The sequence below is a fragment of the Artibeus jamaicensis genome, unplaced genomic scaffold, assembly GCF_021234435.1.
Source record: "Artibeus jamaicensis isolate MK-2021 breed Jamaican fruit bat unplaced genomic scaffold, CSHL_Jam_final contig_718, whole genome shotgun sequence".
In the NCBI taxonomy this organism is placed as follows: domain Eukaryota; kingdom Metazoa; phylum Chordata; class Mammalia; order Chiroptera; family Phyllostomidae; genus Artibeus; species Artibeus jamaicensis.
The window spans coordinates 6538465-6557743 of record NW_026521936.1 but is presented as its reverse complement, the minus strand read 5'-3'; the positions used below and the strand labels follow the sequence as shown (position 1 = coordinate 6557743).

The 19279-nt window shown below is 51.1% G+C and overlaps 1 protein-coding gene across 1 annotated transcript in view; it reads left to right on the top strand.

Moving 5' to 3' along the window:
* Positions 1 to 3193: 3193 nt before the first annotated feature.
* Positions 3194 to 19279, top strand: part of PTPRN2 (protein tyrosine phosphatase receptor type N2) — a 383390-nt gene continuing 367304 nt past the window's right edge. The window contains exon 1 of the mRNA XM_037131929.2: positions 3194 to 3345. Coding sequence (XP_036987824.2) covers positions 3243 to 3345 — 103 coding nt within the window. The 5' untranslated portion in view covers positions 3194 to 3242. The remainder of the gene's footprint in view (positions 3346 to 19279) is intronic.

Sequence of the window (19279 nt, the reverse complement as noted above, 5' to 3'; positions counted from 1 at the left end):
TCACTATTTTAAAAACCGAATAATACATGCAGTGAAAAAATACTGATCTTAAGTCAATGGTTTGATGGGTTTTGAAATAATGTATCCAGCCCTGGTTGGTGTGGCTCAGTGTTTGGAGCACTAGCCTGTGAACTGAGAGGTTGCCAGTTCAATTCCCAGTCAGGGCACAGGCCTGGGTTGTGGGCCAGGTCCCCAGTAGGGGGCACTCAAGAGGCAATCACACATGGATGTTTCTCTTTCTCCCTTCCCATCTGTCTAAAAAATAAAGTTGTTAGGATCGTGTATGGACCTCAGCACTTGATGGGGTGACAGAAGAGTCCACACAGCTGGGACCCGGTGCTCATACACTGTCAGATTCCTGTGCGGGAGGAATCAGGGACAGAGGGGCTCTGGGCCCTGGAAGAGAGGCAATGGTGAAGCAAAACTGTTCCTCTCCCCTCCCCAGTGTGGCCAGCCCTGGATTCCTACTCCAGCAACACGCTGGAACTTCCCTGCTAGACTCGGGGCTTTCTGCAAAATCTGTGGTCAGTTGTCAAAACTGGTGCTTTGGGGCCAAGATGGTAGAAAATGTGTCCGCCACATGGATGACATCCTGCTGCACTTCTAGTTATCGACAGTTGATGGTTGCAATAAGGCAGGAAAAATGCTCTGATCCTTTCACAATTTGTAGAAAAGTGAGCTGGTGCCTTTGCAGCCTTTGAGGGCACCAGTCCTGGTGTCGTGGTGAACAAACACGTATCTGGGCCTGATGGGTTTTGACTCCTTTGCAGTCATTTCTTTAAACAGTCACACTGTTCTGCCTTCAGCCAGGAGGAGCCTCTTCAACCTGGTTCTTGTGCTGTTTGCACACAACTCCAGCATCCCTGAGAAGGGTCATGCCAGGAGCATCCTGGTCCTGGAGTTCTGAGACAGCCTTGGGACTTTCTGGCATGGCTGTGCCATCCACACTGCACAGATACTGGCATCACAGCCTCCAACATGCTCAGCCCAGTCCTTTCCTTCTGGGCTTTGGGGCCCAGGAACAGCACTGGGGGTGTAGCTTCAATCTCCCCATGCTGGGGTGGTGCTTGTTGCAGGGAGGTGCTGCAGTAGGGGATACAGGAGTCACGGGGCACTCTGAAGGAGTCCTCAGAGTGGTGGTTGGTTCCTGGTGACACCAGTAAGGTGGAAGGTGGGCGGCATTGTGGGGTGATGATCTGCAGCAGGGTGTAGGAATGGCTCCCTCCCTGCCTCCTCCACACACTCCACTTCTCTGCCCTCAGCCTTTGTCATTTTGGCAGAGCAGAGGTCTTGGCTTGTGGAGCGTCTGCTCTGGTTGGAACACAAAAATGGCGGAGCTGTCCTCCCTCTTTCCAAGGCCATCCTGTGGGTCTGCAGCTGCTTCCCAGTGCCTTTGTCACCATTACCTCTTTGCCTCTGGTTGCCCACTTTCCCTTTCTTGGGGTGTTTACCCCCCAATGTTGATGTGACAGGAGTCCTGAGGTTGAGGCACTTGGGTGAAGCAGGACAGGTTGAGGAAGACAGCCAGCAGCAGCCAGCCACACAATGGAAGAACAAACAGTCCAGGCCCCTTTGAACCACAGCCCGAAAAGCAAACAGCCTCCAGGATGCAGGCTCAGGAGGGGCCCTAAGCTCCTCCCTCCCTCACTGAAATGAGGGTGGAGTGTGCCCAGACTTTGCCTCTGAGTTGTCCTGGGCGAAGTTAGGCTGCAGCCCTTGGGAGAGCTGCAGTGACTGTCATTTGGGCAGATTATGTGATGACATAGAACCTCGTCTAGGAGGGAGGGTATGTCCTGCCCTCCAGCTTCTGATTTTCCCCCTGGGCTTGTCCCGCATAAGCTTTACATGTGAAGGGCACATGCCACACACACACACCCTCACACACATTCATGCCCACAGTCACCACCACCACCACCACAGCTGTGCCCAGGTCTTGAGGAAGTAGTCTCCTGGGGAGTACGCAGGTCCTGGAAGCCCTTCCCCAGACCCTGGGACAGTGGCCAACACAGGGCCAGGCTACCGGAAGGAGGGGAGGACCACGCGCAGATCCCATCTCAGGTCCCCTCCCCTCCCCTCCCCCCTCCCCCACCAGGGAATCCTAACACCCCCCCCACACACACACAGGAGCTCAGATCTCAGGAGGGGCTTCCTTCCACGCTCCAGCCGCATTCCCAGCTGGTCCTCCAGGTTGAGATCCCACAAGCCCCGCCCCTTTCCAGGCTGAGGACACCCCCCCCCACACACACACTGGGGCCGCCGCACACATTCTCGGACCCTGCACGGCTTGCGCTCCAAGGAGCCCTAACATTGCCTGTTCAGGTGATGTTCCCACCCAGGTCTACGGCGGGCTCCAGCCACACTGACGTGCTGGCCAGCCCCGTGTGGTCCCGGGCTCTGAGTGGGACGGTATTGGGATCACCGCCCTGGCGTCCCAGCAGAGAAGGTTCTGCCGCTCTGTCCCAGGACAGGGGTGCTGCTGACTCCCCATGGACCTTTCGGCGCTTGTGAGGGAGGCCACTGCCACACCCCCCAACCCCCCATCCTCGGCCCCCTGGGAAGGCAGGTCTGGGTTCCGCGGGGGTGGGAGCTTGCAGGGGTGTGTGTGGGGTAATAAAAGGTTCAGCGGGAAGGGGGTCCACGGGGGTTCCTAGGGGCGGTGGTGGTTGGGGAGGGTTCCGCAGGAGGCACAGGAATCCGGGCTGGGGAGGTCCTCAGAGGGAGTGTGGTGGGTGGGGAGGGGTTCTGCGTGGGGAGTGGCGTGGTGGGTGGGGTGTGGTGGGTGAAAAGGGGGTCTGCGAGGGGCGTGGAAGGGTGTGGCGTCCGCAGGTGAGGCACGAACGGAGGTGGAAGGAGGGCTTGAGGGCTCGAGGACTGACAGAGGTACGCGGAGGAGGCTGAGTGCCCGCCCGTGGAAGGGGGCGAGGGCGGGGCTGGGGCACCGGGGAGGGCGGGAGTCAGGGGCCCGTGCTGGGGGTGTCGGGGCGGGGCTGGGCCGGCGGGCGGACGCAGGGCGGGGGGTCGGAGCTTGTGGGCGGACTGGCAGCTGGAGGGCGTGTCGGGGACAGGCGGGGGCCCGGGCCTGGGCGGGGCTTGAGGACGGACTTGCGGCGGGGGCGTGTCCTGGGGCGGCGGGGCGTTTCGGGGGCGGGGACTGGGCGGGGCCGGCGGCGCTGTCCGGTGCTGAAGCCGCGGCGGCGCGGAGCGCGGGGAGGAGAGGCGGCCATGGACTGAACGCCGCCGTCATGGGGCCACCGCTCGCGCCGCTGCTTCTGCCGCTGCTTCTGCTGCCGCCGCTCCTGCCTGCCGCGCCCGCGTCCCTCGCCCGGCCGCTCCCGGGGCTGCTGGGTGAGTGGGGACGGGGTGCGGAGGGGTGTCTGTGGGAAAGAGGGCGCCGGGGGACGCGTGTTTGTGAATGAGCGGTTGGGGGAGGGGTCTCTGTGGGGGGTCGGGAAAGGGGCGCCTCTTGCGAGAGGGGGAGGGAGCCTGAGGGGGCGGGGTGGGGGAGGGGGCGCCTGAGGGAAGGGGAATGGGGAAGGGGGCGCCCCAGTGCGTGAGGGGGAGGGGTGTTTGAGGGTATGGGGTGGGGGAGGGGCGCCCGAGGGAAAGCAGGGGCTCGAGGCTGCTCCGGGTGAGTGAGGTGGCCGCGGGTCCCACGCGTCGTCCCCGCCTCAGTTTCCCCCGCAGCGGCCCTCGTCCCCGTCCGGGTCGCCGGGTCTCTGCCCTTGTTGACGGGCGTGGGTGCGCCCCGCGTGTCCGTGCCGCGTGCGCGGGGGGTGGGGGCATCCAGGCCGAGCCGGGGGCGGCGACGCGGGAGGGGACGCGCGAAGGCTGCGAGCGTCCGACATCGGCGTCCCTGCCTCCGGGCTGCTTCCCTCGGAGCTTCACCGAGGCCGGTCCCCGGGGCTTCGGGCCGGCGCTCTGGACGGAATCGGCCGTGCGGACGCGGCTGCAGCTGCGGGACAAGCGCGCCGCCTGCTCCTGGTCTTCCGCGGCGCGTCCCCGCCCCGGCCCCGGACGGACCTGGGGACCGGCGGCCGCTGTGCCCGGCTCTCGCGTGTTCGCGCCCGGGCTGGCGGCCGGCGGGGCGCAGGTAAACGGGCAGCGGGGGCCGAAAACAGCGAGGCCCCGGTCGGGCGGCCAGCACCGCGCCGCGTCCCGCCCCCCTCCCCGTGGCCACAGGGGCCTCGCTGCGGGGCCCGGGGCGTCTTCCCTCTGCGGCCGCCCGCAGCCCCTGACGCGCCCTAGCCCGCTGTGCGCTGCTGGCCTTGCTCCCCGCTTCCTTCGGGTCCTGTCACCTCCTGCCACCTCCTGTGAGCTGTTTGCTCAGCTGCCCAGCCGCCACCCGCCAGGTCACGCCGGTCAGGGAGAAGCAGGGCCGAGTGTCCCGGGGGGCGGCTTCTGTGGGTGAACGGCGCTGGTCCTAGACCCGTCTCTCTCCACCGCAATCGCCAGTTGACAGCGTTTGCCCAGCAACATCACAGAGAAGGGTCGAGAGAGGTGGCTGAGGGAGGTAACGGTCCTCCTAAAGATGGACGTGGGCAAAGAGACGAAAATCCCCGAACTGTCCCGGATGCAGCTATGGTATTTGGGCTAGGGGCGAAGCTGAATCATATCACTGAAAAGGGTGCATTTCCCTCTGTTCACTATGTGCCCCAAGGCAGCCTCTGGGACAATCATAGGGGCCCCGGGTGGCATTGGAACTGACCCCAGGATGCCAGGAGGTCAGGCTGACCTCCTACATTCCCTGTCTGATTGGAAAGCCTAGCAGTATATACAGACAGCAAGGTACCAGTGTGGTCTTCCCATTCTGGGGCCCAACCCCGCGAAGCCTCGTTCACTGATGTGAGCTCCCTGCATCCCGCCCTTCCAGACCCCTCCCCCTGTGCCCCCTCGCCCAGGCTGCTGCTGCCAGATCCTCAGAATTCACACGCAGTCTCCAGAAAGTGCAGGGGTCTCTGGGCACCCATGAAAGGCATGAGCTGCTGTCTCTCTGCCATCTGCACCTTGTTCCATCACGGTCACACCCACTTTGTTATTCCAAATCATGATGCATATGAAAGATGCACCTTGGACCTGGCCCAGCCATGTCACTTGTAACCCATTTAGCTATTTGCACTCAGCCCCAGCTTGAGGCCTGCAGAGTGCATCGTGCCCCAGAGATCCGAGTGCTTGCTCCTTGCTGATGCCAAGGCGGTGGGATGCCCCTGTCTCTCCCTTTCTTCAAGGACACACTTTCCCCTTTAATCACGTTAGCTTCTTGCCCTGGCACCACCCATGTGCCCGTGTGTTTCTGGTGCAAACGCCTCCCTTACAGCACATAGTGCACCACTCTCTGTGACACTACTGTCAGAGCTGGAACCATTGGGCGGTTTTCTTCTCCTTTACTTCAATCCCTGGGTTTGCCTTTGCTTCCTCCCTCTGCCTTTCTCCGTGATGTCAGGACATTCTTTTGTTTAGTGCTCAGTACTTTTTCCACAGATCTGACGTGAGTGTAGGCCCTTTGTCTTTAAGCCTGTCTTCAGTTACTGGGAGGCCCATTTGTGAGCCTGCTCAGGAAGCCCTGCCTTAAAGGGCAGCCACATAAGAACCTCCTCCTTTTGCTAAAGAGATGCAATTTCCCTTTGCCAAAGGTTAGGTAGTCAACCTTTCGTGCATATTTTGCTTGAAGAATCCAAAGTCAAACCTCACCAATGTGCCTGTCTTTGAAGATGACTGTTTATTTTCTTCCTTTGTTTTTTGCCTCCTGATTTGCCCACACATATTTTTCATTCACCAGCAAGCTCACACGGGGCTGAGGAGAGAGGAGGAGCAGCAGTCGGCTTCCTTTGTGAACTAGATGGCGTGATGGTTTATTTTTAAATCAAAGCATCCTTCCTGCCACAGAAGCACAAATGCGTATTTGCTTCTTGGGGTCCTCAGCCCTTGCTGTTCCTTACTGATTGGGAGGAAGGAGCAGCCTGCCCCTCCCCCAACGTGAGCGCCCTGCTTCCTTCCCAAAGCCTGAACCTTTCTCTGCCCGTTGTCTCCTCCTGCGTCTCCAGCTCCTTTACCCTCAGGTGCTCATGTTCCTGTGCAGAAGGATTGGAGCTCGTGGAAAACCCTGGGCTTTCAGGAAGGGGAGCCACCCAACATGGGCTCACCCACAAAACCAGATGCATCGGGTGGGACTGCTGTGGCCTCCTGTGTCCAGAGATGGCAGCTGAATGTGTCAGACTCAGGGGGAACGTGTGGGGAATAAAACAGATTTTCAGATGGCCTCCGCTCTGTGCGCAGCTGAGCTGAGTCTCAGCATCTTGCAGCTCTGCTTTAAAAGCCCATCTGTTTTTACTCCTGGTTACCAAGATCACCCTCAGTGGTGCCCAGGAGCAGGTGTGGGGGTGTGCTAAATTTGGAAGTCTGCTTTCTACTTTCCTCCATGGGGCCCCATCGTGCTGGCACATGCTCCAGGAATTCCTGTGCACTGTGAAATATGAGGACCTGTTGGGTCCCTGTGAAAAAGGGCAGGAGCAGCAGGTGAACCTGAAGTTTGGGCTGAGATGCCAACCCAAGGCTCACCACCCTCGGGGTTGGGATTTGATGAATTCTTTGGCAACCATTGATTGTTTTGTGTGATAATTTCTGAATTCTGAATTTATTCCATTGTATTTTTTTTATATGCAGTATTGCCTGATTCGTGAATGTGGTTACTCACCCACTTTGGGAGAGATGGTGTTAGCTGAGCTGTCACTGCACATGGTCTTATTAAGAAAGGTCTCCGTTAACACGACCCCTTGGAGCATTACCTTAGAGGGTTAAACTCTCTTGTGAAAAGGTGGTCGTAACTAAATGTGGCCTGGGCTTGGGTGGCAGGTATTTGCCCAGACAGGTGCAAATACTGATAGTTTAATATGGAAAGGTGGAAAAAAAGCTTAAGAAATGGGCAGAAAAGGTTTTTCATCTAGATGTGTCCTGGTGGTCGCCAGCCCAGTGAGGCTCACCTAACTGAGAATCTATCTTATCTCTTCTGACAAGATGTTCCATTTCCCCAGACAGCAGACAGCTGACTTCATGGCAGAGACCCTCTGTGCTACAGAGCAGCACCTGGCAGCTGTTTTCACATTAGTCTAAATTGACCCTTGTAAATGTAGACCCAGCTGGACTTATTTTTTAAAATCTAGGTTGATAGGAAGCCAGAAAACCAGAGAAGCACAAAATAATCGATGCAATTTTCTGCTACCTGGAAACAGAGTGGAAACAGTTTGTTGAAGAAAGAAGGAAATTTTTTCTTTTAATTTGTGCTATCTCTAACAGCTCTGCCACAGCCACTATTTAAATAAATATCTAGGGCAGGAAATGAGAAGGGGCGTGGTTCTCCTGGAAACATGTATGTTCACACAGTAAGTGAGTTCTTTGTTTGCTCGTCTGCTTCTGTGGATAAGTGGAGGACTCCAACACTAGTCTACAGAAGTGAACTTTGGACGGAGGTGCTGATGTGTGAAACACATGGCCCACCTGTCTTCCAAACACCGCTGTGTGCGTGATGTGAACAGACAAGGAAGCCATTCAGGGGTTTGCAATGGCCACTCTGTGTTAACTCTCTTGTATGGAGGTGGATTAGAGGGTATTTGGCTTATTTTGTTTTTGTCTGTTTCCTCCAGTCATACTAACTGTGATTCAGAAAATTTCTTTCTAATTTAATTCAAATTATCATACAGTGAAATGATTTTTTTTCTTTGGGGGCACTGATCTATGTATGGATTCTGGTGACAGGTGACAGAAGTCCCATCACTCAGCACTGCCCACACCCTCCCTCTGTAGTGACAGCCTGCCTGGTTTCCTGTGCCCCACAATCCTGGCAGCTTTCTGGTTACATGTGACCCCCCAGAATTACCTCAACAGGAGAGGCGTTCTATCTCAGTTTCCCAAATGGAAAGACTCAGCCTGGGGCTGAGGTTGGGTCCCAGGCCTCTGGCCTCCAGAGTCTGCTTTTTTTTTTTTTTTTTTCTGGTGGGTGATTTGGAATGGGGAAGGCTTGGCTCTGTAGGATATGAGTCCCAGCAGCAGGGTTCTCCACAAGAACAGGGCAGTCTGACTCTTGGTATTATAGTGACAGAGGCAATTTCCACTTGTCAAACTGCCTTTCTCTAAGGAGCTTCAGAATCTCTAGGCTCTTTAGTCCTGTTCCAAGAACATTTGAAAATGCTCTTTGACCATAGGTGGGTGGCTAATTTTTCTGAGTTGGGTTTTGTTCTGGGTGTCAGATCTAATTATCTGGTTTGCCTCTATGAGGGAATTTTGATGTTCAGAAAAGGATAACTTGTTTGGGGCAGGAAAGCAGATAACCGTATAGAAGCTTGACGTGTCTGTAAACACTCTGCTCAGAATGCTTCCAGGTTTCCATCGGATTCCTCCATGCCTCACGTCACTGCAGCAACCTTCCATCCTCTATGGCTCTGTCTCTGTTTTGCTTTTTTGATTCCACATACTAATACAAATGAAATATTATGGCATTTGTTTTTCTCTGACATTTCACTGGGCAAAATACCCTCTAGGTCCATCCGTGTTGTGGCAAATGCTAAGATTTCATTTAAATTTTTTTTTTTTTTTTTAGCGAGGGGAAGGGAGAGAGAAAGAAAGGGAGAGAAACATCAGCATGTGGTTGCCTCTCCAGTGTCCCCTCCTGGGGACCTGGTCCGCAGCCCAGACATGTGCCCTGACTGGGAACTGAAAGACTCCATTCTTTGTTATGGCTGAGTAATATTCCATTGCACATATATACCACACCTTCTTTATCCGATCATCTACTGATGGGGACCTAGATTGCTTTCACATTTTGGCTACTGTAAATAGTGCTGCAGTGAACACAGGGATGCACATATGTTTCTGAATTAGTTTGTTTTTTTTTCAGGTAAATACCTAGGAGTGAAATACCTGGGTTGTGTAGCAGCTTTATTTTTAATTTTATGAGCAATCCCCATGTTGATTTCTGTAGTGGTTGCAGTAATTTACAATTCCACCAACAATGTACCAGGGTTCCCTTTTTCTCTGCATCCTCATCAACACTTGTTATTTGTTGATTTATTGGTGATAGTCATTCTGAGAGGTGTGAGGTGAAGTCTCATTGTGGCTTTAATTTGCATTTCTCTGATGATTAGTGATGCTGAGCATCTTTTCATATGTTGGTTGGCCACCTGTGTGCCCCTATCCATTTTTAAATTGAATTTTTTTGGTGTTAGTTGTATGAGTTCCTTATATATTTTGATTATTAACTCTTTATCAGATGTCTTATTCATGAATATCTTCTCCCATTTAGTAGGTTGCCTTTTTGTTTTGCTGGAGGTATCCTTCACTGTGTAAAACATTTGGTTTGATGGAGCCCCACTTGCTTATTTCCATCAGATTTTTTAAATGTATTAATATCAATACCAGACTTGTTACAATAAAAAGCCCACATCAAAGCAAGGGATGAAGGAGGGATTGCTTTCATAAGAAAAAATTTAAGAGTTGGTTCCACCTAAGCTTGACATTTACAGTGTCAAAGGAAGGCACAGGAAGGCTCATTTTAGTCACTTGTTTTTTATGAGACATGCTGGTATGAAACTTCCCCTCATGTGACGCAGGCATTCTGTGTCACCATGTGGCTCTGAAAGCCCATTTCAGCTTCTGATGCTGTGTCCTACATACAGTACAAAGGATGTGTTTGGAAATGGTTTGTTTGTTGGAAGGAATCTTCAGAAGAAAGGCTGACCTGGTTTCCCAAGGAAAAGGACTTCATATTAATGGTACAAGTCAAGTCTGGCTCCAACAGCAAAATACAGTCACCTTGCAAATGGTCACAGTCACAGAGCAGCCAATAAAATTGGCCGTGGGAGGCCAAGGCTTCTTCCATGTGGTTGTGGCTTTACTGTGGCTGAAAGGACCTGCGATAGACCTGTGGTCTGGCTGGAAGACGATTAGCGATATGCAAGTTCTCTGAAGCAGCCGTACTTCAATGGCACCAGGGGAGGAGTGCCAGGGACAATGTGGCTTCTCGGTGGCCACCGGCGGTGGAACCTGGTGAGGAAGCAGTGTGAGTTGCCCTCCACTGGCTTTTACCGAAACATGCACCAGGATTTCTATCTCTTTCTCTGCTTTTGCCTGAAAACAGGTTGAGATTGGGATCACCAGTCGTTATTGGATTTAAGTGCTATGTGAGTAGACAAAGATGTGATTAAAGACAGGCTCAGCTCCGAGGGGCACGCACTTGTACTTGGCACCTGGCCCTCCTGGGGCCTTGTCCCTGCTTCACCAGGGGTGCTTGGTCCTGGATGCTATGAAATATTAGTCTCCAGAGACAAAAAGAAGATTCCAGCACAGCCAGAAACTGCAGGGGTCTCCAGTATGTGGTGGGGAGTGAGTGGATGTGGGCACAGAGCACAGATTAAATGACTTTCCAGTTTGCGTTTATACTCATCGAAGTTAAGAAGAATGAAAGGACTTTACCTATAATCTCTCTGAATTCACAGCACAGAAAGTACCAGATTCTTAGCGTTTGTGACAGGATTGTGTGAGATGGTGGGAGAGTCCTCTTTATTATTCCCAGAAGCTCCAGGTTTCTGCATTTAATGTTGGAGGCCGATGGCCAGATTGGGGGGAATATTGTTATTACTCCACATAATATTACTTTGCTGAATATTCAGCCAAGTCTTGGCTAAATTTACTATTGAGATTTTTTCAAAAGAATTACCATTAGATTTTAAATAGTAACATCATTTATGTTTTTTAAATAAGCACATTTTAAAAATAGTCCTGCTCAATGAGGATGCAGGCTGATCATGTTGTAATAATGAGAATAATAAAGGGCGATTACACTGTCTGGACTTTATTTCTTATCAGCCCTCTGAACAGCTAAGAGCCCTTAAATAAAAGAAATAGAACTTAAATAACAGTCATACAAATTCTTACACATTTGAGTGGAAAGTGTAATAAAAAGAGAACATACCCTTTTGGAGACATACTCGTCATTTTCTTTTAAAATATGTACCGTTTGTAGCATTTGATAAATGTGAAAACCAGAGTACTTTGCGTAGTGTACCTGACATGTCTAGGTGGCACAGTGTTTGAGTGTCTGGATTTTTGTTTTGTCAACAAGGCTTGAAAAATAGATGGTGACAGAGATGGGAGGACTTCGTCCTCATATAGAAGCATTAAGGACTACACACAGCACTGGCCGCACGTCAGGCCTGCTCGTCCACCTGGGAACGCAGACCATGTGGCCTCGCTGCAAGGCTGCCACCCCAGCAGTGCCCTCCACTCCCAGCCCTGCACCCTCTGTTGGAGTGGAGTGAAGGCAGAGCCAGGGGACGTCATCCACCCCCATGTGGGGCTTCCACACCCACCACTTTCTGTGCCTCTCTCCCAGGACTTGGGAGGCATGAGGACACCAGCATGCCACCACACTTTCAGAAAAGCCCACTGTGCTGGTAACACTGGTCTCTCGGGGTCCCTGAAGGTCTCACCGACTTCTTCAGCTTCCCTTGCTGTGAGTCCTGGACTCATTCTCAGGGGCTCTGTGTGTGGGCCTGCCAGGACTGAGTCCCTCTGCAGGGAAGAGCCCTGGCTTCCAGGTTGCACCTCATTGGAGTCCAGACATCATTACAGTCTGTGCCTTCTGTTCCTTCCTGCTTGTCTGCACATCTCTGTGGGCCCCAGTCTGTTCTCACAAAGCGAGCCCTCTGGGCCGAAGTTGGAGGGACGATTCTTGTGGGCAGGTTTGGATACACGAGAATCCCAGGTGCCCTGTGCCACTCTTGGGGTGTGCCAGGTTTCTAAGGGGACAGCTGTGGGGTCTGGACTGAGTGCTCTTTGCTCCCCATAGGTCACCTGTTTCTTCCCAAAGGACTTCCTTTTAGAGGAAGAAAGACAAGAAGCACCTCTTTGCTCTCCTCCTGGCTTTCATAAGGTTCCTTGGGTTCTGCAGACCCTGGACCATTTATGCGGAACAGGGAGGGGTCAGGAGCTGAGAGGTGTACACCCACCCTTACCCTGACCACTGGCTTTGATGTCCGTGTGTCCTCATTCTCCTGCTGTTGGTGTGAAGTGCGGCTCATGCAGCAGCACATCCCTCCCCAGAGAAAACCCTGCAGGGATGACTGTGGGGAGGGGTAGTGATGTTGAGGGTCCCATGGGAAGCTCATGGGCTGTGGGGGACATGTTCTGGGGCTTGCCCAGTGAGGACTCCACATTCTCAGCCCCTAATATTCACACCTCTGACCTGGAATATGCTTCAGAAACAAGGCTTTGGGTCAGAGTTCAGTTGGACAGAGAAACCATGATGTCAGAAGCAAAATCATGTAAAGATTCTTATTTCTTGCAGAGTCATTTTGGACTGCAATTCATTGTGTGCTAGGAGCCTGGTGGGGTCTCTCTATGGAGGGCCCGGTGTCCAGTCCATACCTGCCTTCTGGTCACTACACAAATTTCTGTGTACACACCTCCTTTTCAATGGCCACAGCAGGCCTGAGGCCCCTGTTTGCTTTTGCCTTATTTGGGGCAAGAAGCAAGTCCTTTAGGGGTGCATATCCAGTGAGGATGATGAAAACACAGAGACTGTTTTACAGAAGTCTCTCGTGCTTCGAGTCTGAGAAGGAGGAAGCATTCTTTAAATGGAAAAAATATTTTTCGGAATAAAGATTAGATTCTTAGTTTAGTCTCCTAAGACATGGGATCTACTTATTTTCCAATCTCTATAACAACTCCCAGTAGTTGTCTATTCCCAACGTATAATGAACTTGGACTTTAATTTATCCTCATCATAGGACGTGGATGCCCACATACACATCTCGTAGCTGAAATGTGTGAGCTACATTGCTGGTGCACATGGCACTCATATGACGAGCAAGTGTCAGGAGAATGGACCGAGGCCATATCAAAACAACAGTTTGGGGATGAAAAATTTGTTAGTAAAACATATGGAACATGTTTAAGAGACAAAAAGAATATCACTCTTTAGCAATGAAATTAGATTCTGCTTGGTTATATGTATGTTGTATCTTTGGGAAGTAAGATGGAGTTCTCAAAGAACATCTTGAATTAGTGCTGTTCTGGTAAGATAAAAATGTGCAATCGAGCTGAGAATGTGGTTATGTATGTTCTTATTCTGCAGAGATTTGGAGGTAGTGGTGTAGACGTCAAATTCACTTCAGGGCATGAGGACACTACATTACTGACGTAGCAGCACATTGATTAAGAAGGCTATTGGTGATATGAGAAGTGATACGTTCGATCTAAACTGATACTGCTAGAGAATATATGGAACTTCTTTAATGATTTAATGTTTTCCTTAGGAACTCTGAAGGAAAAACAGATATGCAGGATAAATTTGAAGAGAAGCACCAAGGAAAAAAAAAAGAATGTTTAAGACCATTAGAGCTGATCTTATATAAAATAAATTCTCACAAAGGCTGTATGTGAAATGGATACTACTTCCAAAATTAAATCTCTCATTTTAAGAGATTCTACCCAGGTATGGGTATACTGTTACCATGTTTCAACTATTGTACTAGTTTCTCTAGAATATCAAACCACAGCAGGAGAAATGGCCCGCCAGAGATAGGACAGTGGTGACAGAGGTCCATGGTCAGCATCTCATCCTGTTTGAGTAAGGCTGATGGACTCCTTAGGCCCTTGGACACCAGACAGAAGCAAGAGCCGTCTCTTGGAGGAAGGCAGCAGCATTACAGCATCCAGGTGGTCAGGACAATGGACTGAGCACTTACTGTGCCAACTTCTGTACCAGGCACTGGACATGTACGCATGAACAAGACAGTGTCCCTGCTTTCGAGTTCCTTCCACACTTCCAGAACCCTCCCTGTCTCCAGACACTTCCCTGCCTCTTAAACCTTTCTGTCTGCTAGAATCTTCCCTGTCTTCTAGAACCTTCTTGCCTCCAGAGCCCTCCCTGCCTTCTAGAACCTTCCCTGTCTTCTAGAACCTTCCCTGCCTCCAGAAGCCCACCAGGGCCTTTCTCTTTCCTGTGCATTCCTAGTACTTATACTGTAATGGAATTGTATTAAGGTAGTTCACTTAATGACTGCAAGGAACTATTTTCCGTGCTACATCTACTGTTCTTGGTTTGGGAAGCTCGTCTGTGAAAAGGACCTTGGTGAGGAAGTATTGCATTTTCATCCCGTGGGTATTTATTTTGTTGTGTTTCCTAACTTTTGCCAGGAAATGGAAATGGTACCAATGAACTTGGCTTTTACCTTTGGGACCCTTAAGAGATAGGTACTTTTCTTTAGATGTGCCAAGAAGCATGCGCCTTATTAAAAAATAATAATACGCAAAAGCAAAGAAAAAAATCCCACATCCTGCAACAGTCAGGATAAAATGCAGCGAAACGGGGGACTGAGCGCAGGTCCGGGTCCAGCTCCAGCACTTACTGCACAAGACCCTTGGGCATTGGGAAGGCAGGGCCTGCATTCCGGCCTTCCTCCCTCCTCCTTCTCCATGGTGTTTGTGACTTCGCAGCTGCTTGGGTGAGAGAAGAAAGCTCTACCATAAATCCCTAACAAGATATAAAAGCCTCTCAATTTCTGTGCTATGAATTGTTTCCTTAGCCACGAACTACAGTTGACCTCGACCCACCAGCGTGTAAAGTGTTCCATATGCCAGCGTGGAGTGGCTAAAAGGTCACCCAAACTCTTGCCAGGGGGCAATGAATTCAGGGCCTGCCAGGTTGTTATCTGTTTCACTGCTCTGTGCTCTGCTCACCTCGTGTTTAGAATTGATGACCTCCGGCTTCTTCTCTGGGCTGGGTCATAAATTACCACTAGGAAAAACAGAAAGTGAAGTGTTTGCGGAAAGGAAACGAGGGTGAGAAGGAAGGGCTCCTTCCTTGTCCAGATTTGGTGCGTCGGGTGGCGTGGGTGGGCGTGAGTGCTCAATGGTCTTGTCCTGACGGCACAGACTAGTTTGTGATAGTGGGTGGGCCAAGCCCTTTGAGACCCACAGTCCAGGCCAGGTGAGGTCCCCTCACAACTGAGAGCACCTGATTTTGCGGGGGAGCTGACAGCTGGAGTCAAGAGTTTCCTCTCCTTGGCAACTGTATTTTGACTGAGTACCCTGTGTTCCCCTGTTCCCTGCGGCAGAGAGTGTTTCTGATATGGGAGATTCCAGGTGGGGGCAGCAGCCCTGACGTAGGCCTGGCAGAGGAGCAGCGGTTCTGGGAACTGAAGTGGGTGAAGGCAGAGGGGTGGGGGGGCAGGGAGACCTGGTTCATGAGGAGCGAAGGCCCCTGAGATGGAGCTCGCTTCACTTTCTAACCCAAATCACTCTGGGCAGGTGCCGCTTGATCTCTTGCCACAGGGCTCACCACTCTCCCTCCACCCCGAGTGCGGGCCTGGCACGCTGCATTTTCTGATGGGGATGAGGCTGGAGGTGTGTCAGACTGAGAGTGTGAGCTTGCTGTGGGTGGACTTAGAAGCCCAGGGGAGCAAAGGGGGAGAGGCAGGCGGGGGTTGCAGGATGGCCCCACTGTTGGTAAGCAAGGACGGAGCATCTTCAGAAGGATGAGGCCACCGTGTCCTGTGGAGTTTTGATGGTGAGATGGCCACTCTTCCAGCAGGAGAATGGCAATGCATTCATGAGGCATGGCCTTTCCCTTCCTCCTCCTGGATGGGTGATTGTATTTCTCTTACAGGAATGGCAAGGCATCAGCATCTCTGTGGGCAGTGAGGTTAGATGGATACATGTGTGCTCTGGCTTACCAGTACCCCCGTGTGCATCTCTGCCCCAGCTGGCAGCGAGGAAGGTCAAGTTAGGTCCTCCGGTGTCAGGGAAGCAGATCAGGTGCACCTGGGACTCCCAGCTCCGTGGAGCCCCAAACTCAACTTCTTTCCAGGTCACTCAGGGACGATCTGGTTCTGAGAATGGGGTCCAGGCCACACTTCCTTACGTAGCCCGATTTATAACCCGAAGATCAGCATCACGCCTTGGGGGACACACGCCCAGCAGTGGCCAGTGTGGGTCACTGCCCCGAATCTGGTGAGGCTAGGGCAGACGTGGCATCCTCAGCGTGGAAGGGATGAGCAGCAACTAGCTTCCACTGGGCCGCATTTATTCACTTGGAAAGATTTTTTAAAAAAATTTTTAATTCCCTTCAGTTTAATGTTCTTAAAAAACTTTTGCTTGTTAATTTTTTAGAGAGAGAGAGGAAGGGTGAGGCAGAGGGAAAGGTCAATGCTCTTGTTCTGCTCATTCATGCGTTCACTGGTTGCTTCTTGCATGTATCCTGACCAGCGTTCGAACCCGCAGCCTTGTCCTACTGGGACAAGGCTCTAACCCACTGAGCTACCTGGATATTCTGAGATTATATTCTCTTCTCTTTTGATGTTAGTGATTTTTCTTTTAAGAAGTGATTATGATAGCAGATGGCAGGTACATTTTTCTTTAAGGCTTTTTAATTGGAAACATAAACATTTGGCAACCTGGTATAAGTTCTCCTAAATTAAAAAAAAAGGTTACTAGTCTGTGAAACTGAAAAAAAAATAGAAAGCACTAATTTAATAAATATATTTAAAGTTTTATTTAGATGCAGTTGACATACAGCACTGTATAAATTTAAGGTATACAGCATAATGACTTGACTTACATGTATTTTGAAATTATTTCCACATAAGTTTGGTTAACATCCATCATCTCATACAGATACAAAAAGAAAAAGAAAAAAAAACCCTTTTTTTTTCTTGTGATGAGAACTTTCTTAGCAACTTCCAAATATACAGAGTTAGGTATGGTCGTCATGGTGAAGGACTATTTCTCTGAAGCGTGGCAGGTGAATGAGGTCTGCTCCAGGAGTATTTGTTTAAAGGATTTGTGGCCAATCTCATAGTTTTGTACAACATGCATCAGGCTATGATTGACACCAAGATTTGAAGATCTTCTTTCCCTACAGGTCTCCTGGGTAAATTCGAGAAAAGAAATCTAGTCTAAAAGTTGTTTTTTTCCTCCCAAACCAAGGACCCCAAAAGGAATCATTTAATGTTCCTACAATCTCTGGGAGTAACAGGGGAAAAATGTAAGGAATTTTATCATATTATGAGTGACCAAATTATCTACTTCTCTGGATCCTAATTTCCCCACATAAAATAAGAAAATTGAAGTACACATATTCATAGGTTTATGAACATGTTTTTCATAAATGACAGTCACCTCCTTTTATGCACATCTTAGTGGCAGTGATGGATGTCCTAGCAGCACACTGGCCATTTCTGCACCCAGATGACTATACCATCACCATATCCGGGATGGGCGTGGCGCCTGCATCCTAGGCTGCAGTCCCCCAAGGGCTCCTGACATTTCTTCATGGCTCATGGTCTGGCTGCTCCCAGCATGATGCCCCCCTCTCGTCTCAGTCCTGGAGGGCCATGTGCCTGCCAGACTCATCCTTCCTCCTGTGTTTCTGATCGGTTAATTAACTTGGATGTTGGGCGGCCTGCTTTGGGGGCTGGGCCAGCCCGCATGGCTCACAGCAAGAACTCGTGCATTTGTCAGATAATGAGGGGCCTGCAGGTCTGCAGAGAGCCCACCCAGGCTCAGCCTTGACATTTCACATTGCCGTAATGAAAAGCCTTCCTAAAATAAATGCAGCCTGCGTCACATCTAATGTATTCTGTGTGGAGGGTGGAAAACACAGTCACAGGCTCAGCCAGTCCTCAGCCTGTTCGTCACAGTGACGGGACAGCCTGTCGTGAGCTCAGGAATTTTCTGGCCTAGAAAAGATCTGAAGAAGCACCATAAACACCCAGGGAAGCAGAGAGCAAGATACATTCATTCATTCCGTGGGATGGAAGCCATTTCGCTTCCTTTAATTTTTCATCATTTCTGTGGTTTTACTGTTTGCTAACAGACCCACCATAGAAACAGTGGTGTCGCCCTGGCATGTGTGTCTCAGTGGACTGAGCACTGGCCTGCGAACTGAAAGGTCGCCAGTTTGGTTCCTAGTCAGGGCATGTGCCTGGGTTGCTAGCCAGGTTCCAGGTTGGGGGGTATGCAAGAGGCAACTTAATCACGCATCAGTGTTTCTCTCCCTCTCTTTCTCCCCCCCCGCCCCGCCTAAAAGTAAATAAATGAAATCTTTAAAGTAAAAAACAGTGGTGTTGGGCAACCTTTGATACCAGCAGCTACATTGAAAAGAATGTGAGGCTGTTCTTACCCTCTTCCCCTCCAGAAGAAAATGAAGAAAACCCTTTTTCTCCTTTGGAGACATTTAAATGTGGAAAACCCAGAGCTCAGAAAGGGTCCTGTTTTGCTAGTCCAGGGCCCCCTTGCCTTTGAAGGTCACGGGGAAGGTGGGCCATGGGGTTTTGGGCCTGGGGAAGATCTGTGATATCACTGCTGGTCTCTTTCTCTCTCTTTTAGAATTTTTAAATTGATTTTTAGAGAGAGAGGAAGGAGGAGAAAAAGAGAGAGATCGATTTATTGTTCCTCCCATCCATGCATGCATTGTTTTTTTTTTTATGGTATGTGCTCTGACAGAGGCTCAAACTTAGGACCTTGGCACATCAGGATGTTCTAACCAGCTGAGTTACCCAACCAGGGCTGGTGTTCTGTTCTCGAGCTAATAAGACCTTCTGGCATCTGTGGGCAAAAGAATAATTTGGTTGCACTTCAAAGTCATCACAGCTGCGTTTAATCTCAGGGACAGGGTTCTGAGGCAGGAAAATGGCTCACAGCAGGACCTACTGGACGGCAGAGGCTAGCACCGCAGCTGGTGAGTGGGCTTTGGGCCCTGACTGGGAAGTCGCTACACCTCCGTGCCTCAGCCTCCCTGTCCGTAGTGGGATGGTCACAGTGAGCCTTGCGTCAGACTGTTTCTGTTCATTGTGAGGCACTGTGACATGATGGAGTGGCATCCTCACCACCCCCACACCCATGGGTCTGGGTCCTGAGGCCCCAGATCCCACGCGAGAGGGACCTGAGTTTGGGGCCGTCCATGCACTGAGTCCAAGGGAAGCTGCACTTCTGTGGGCATAGCCACTTGGTGCCACAGCAGGTGGACCCTGCATGGGGTGGAAAGAATCGGGAGGCGGGAGGGGAATGGGTCTTGTCTATCTGCAAAGTTCCCTTCTATGTGGCTGTATTTGAAAGTTGCCTGTTCAGCCCTGTCCTGACAGCCTGTGTCATGTAGCCACAAACATTGCCTGTGCGCAGCGTGGGCTCTCTTCATCCTGGGAACCTTGTGGCTTTATGGAGGGGAAGCCTCATGCTTGGCTGTTTCCCCCTCCTTTGCTCCCCACAGTGTGGTTTTCCAAGCTGCATC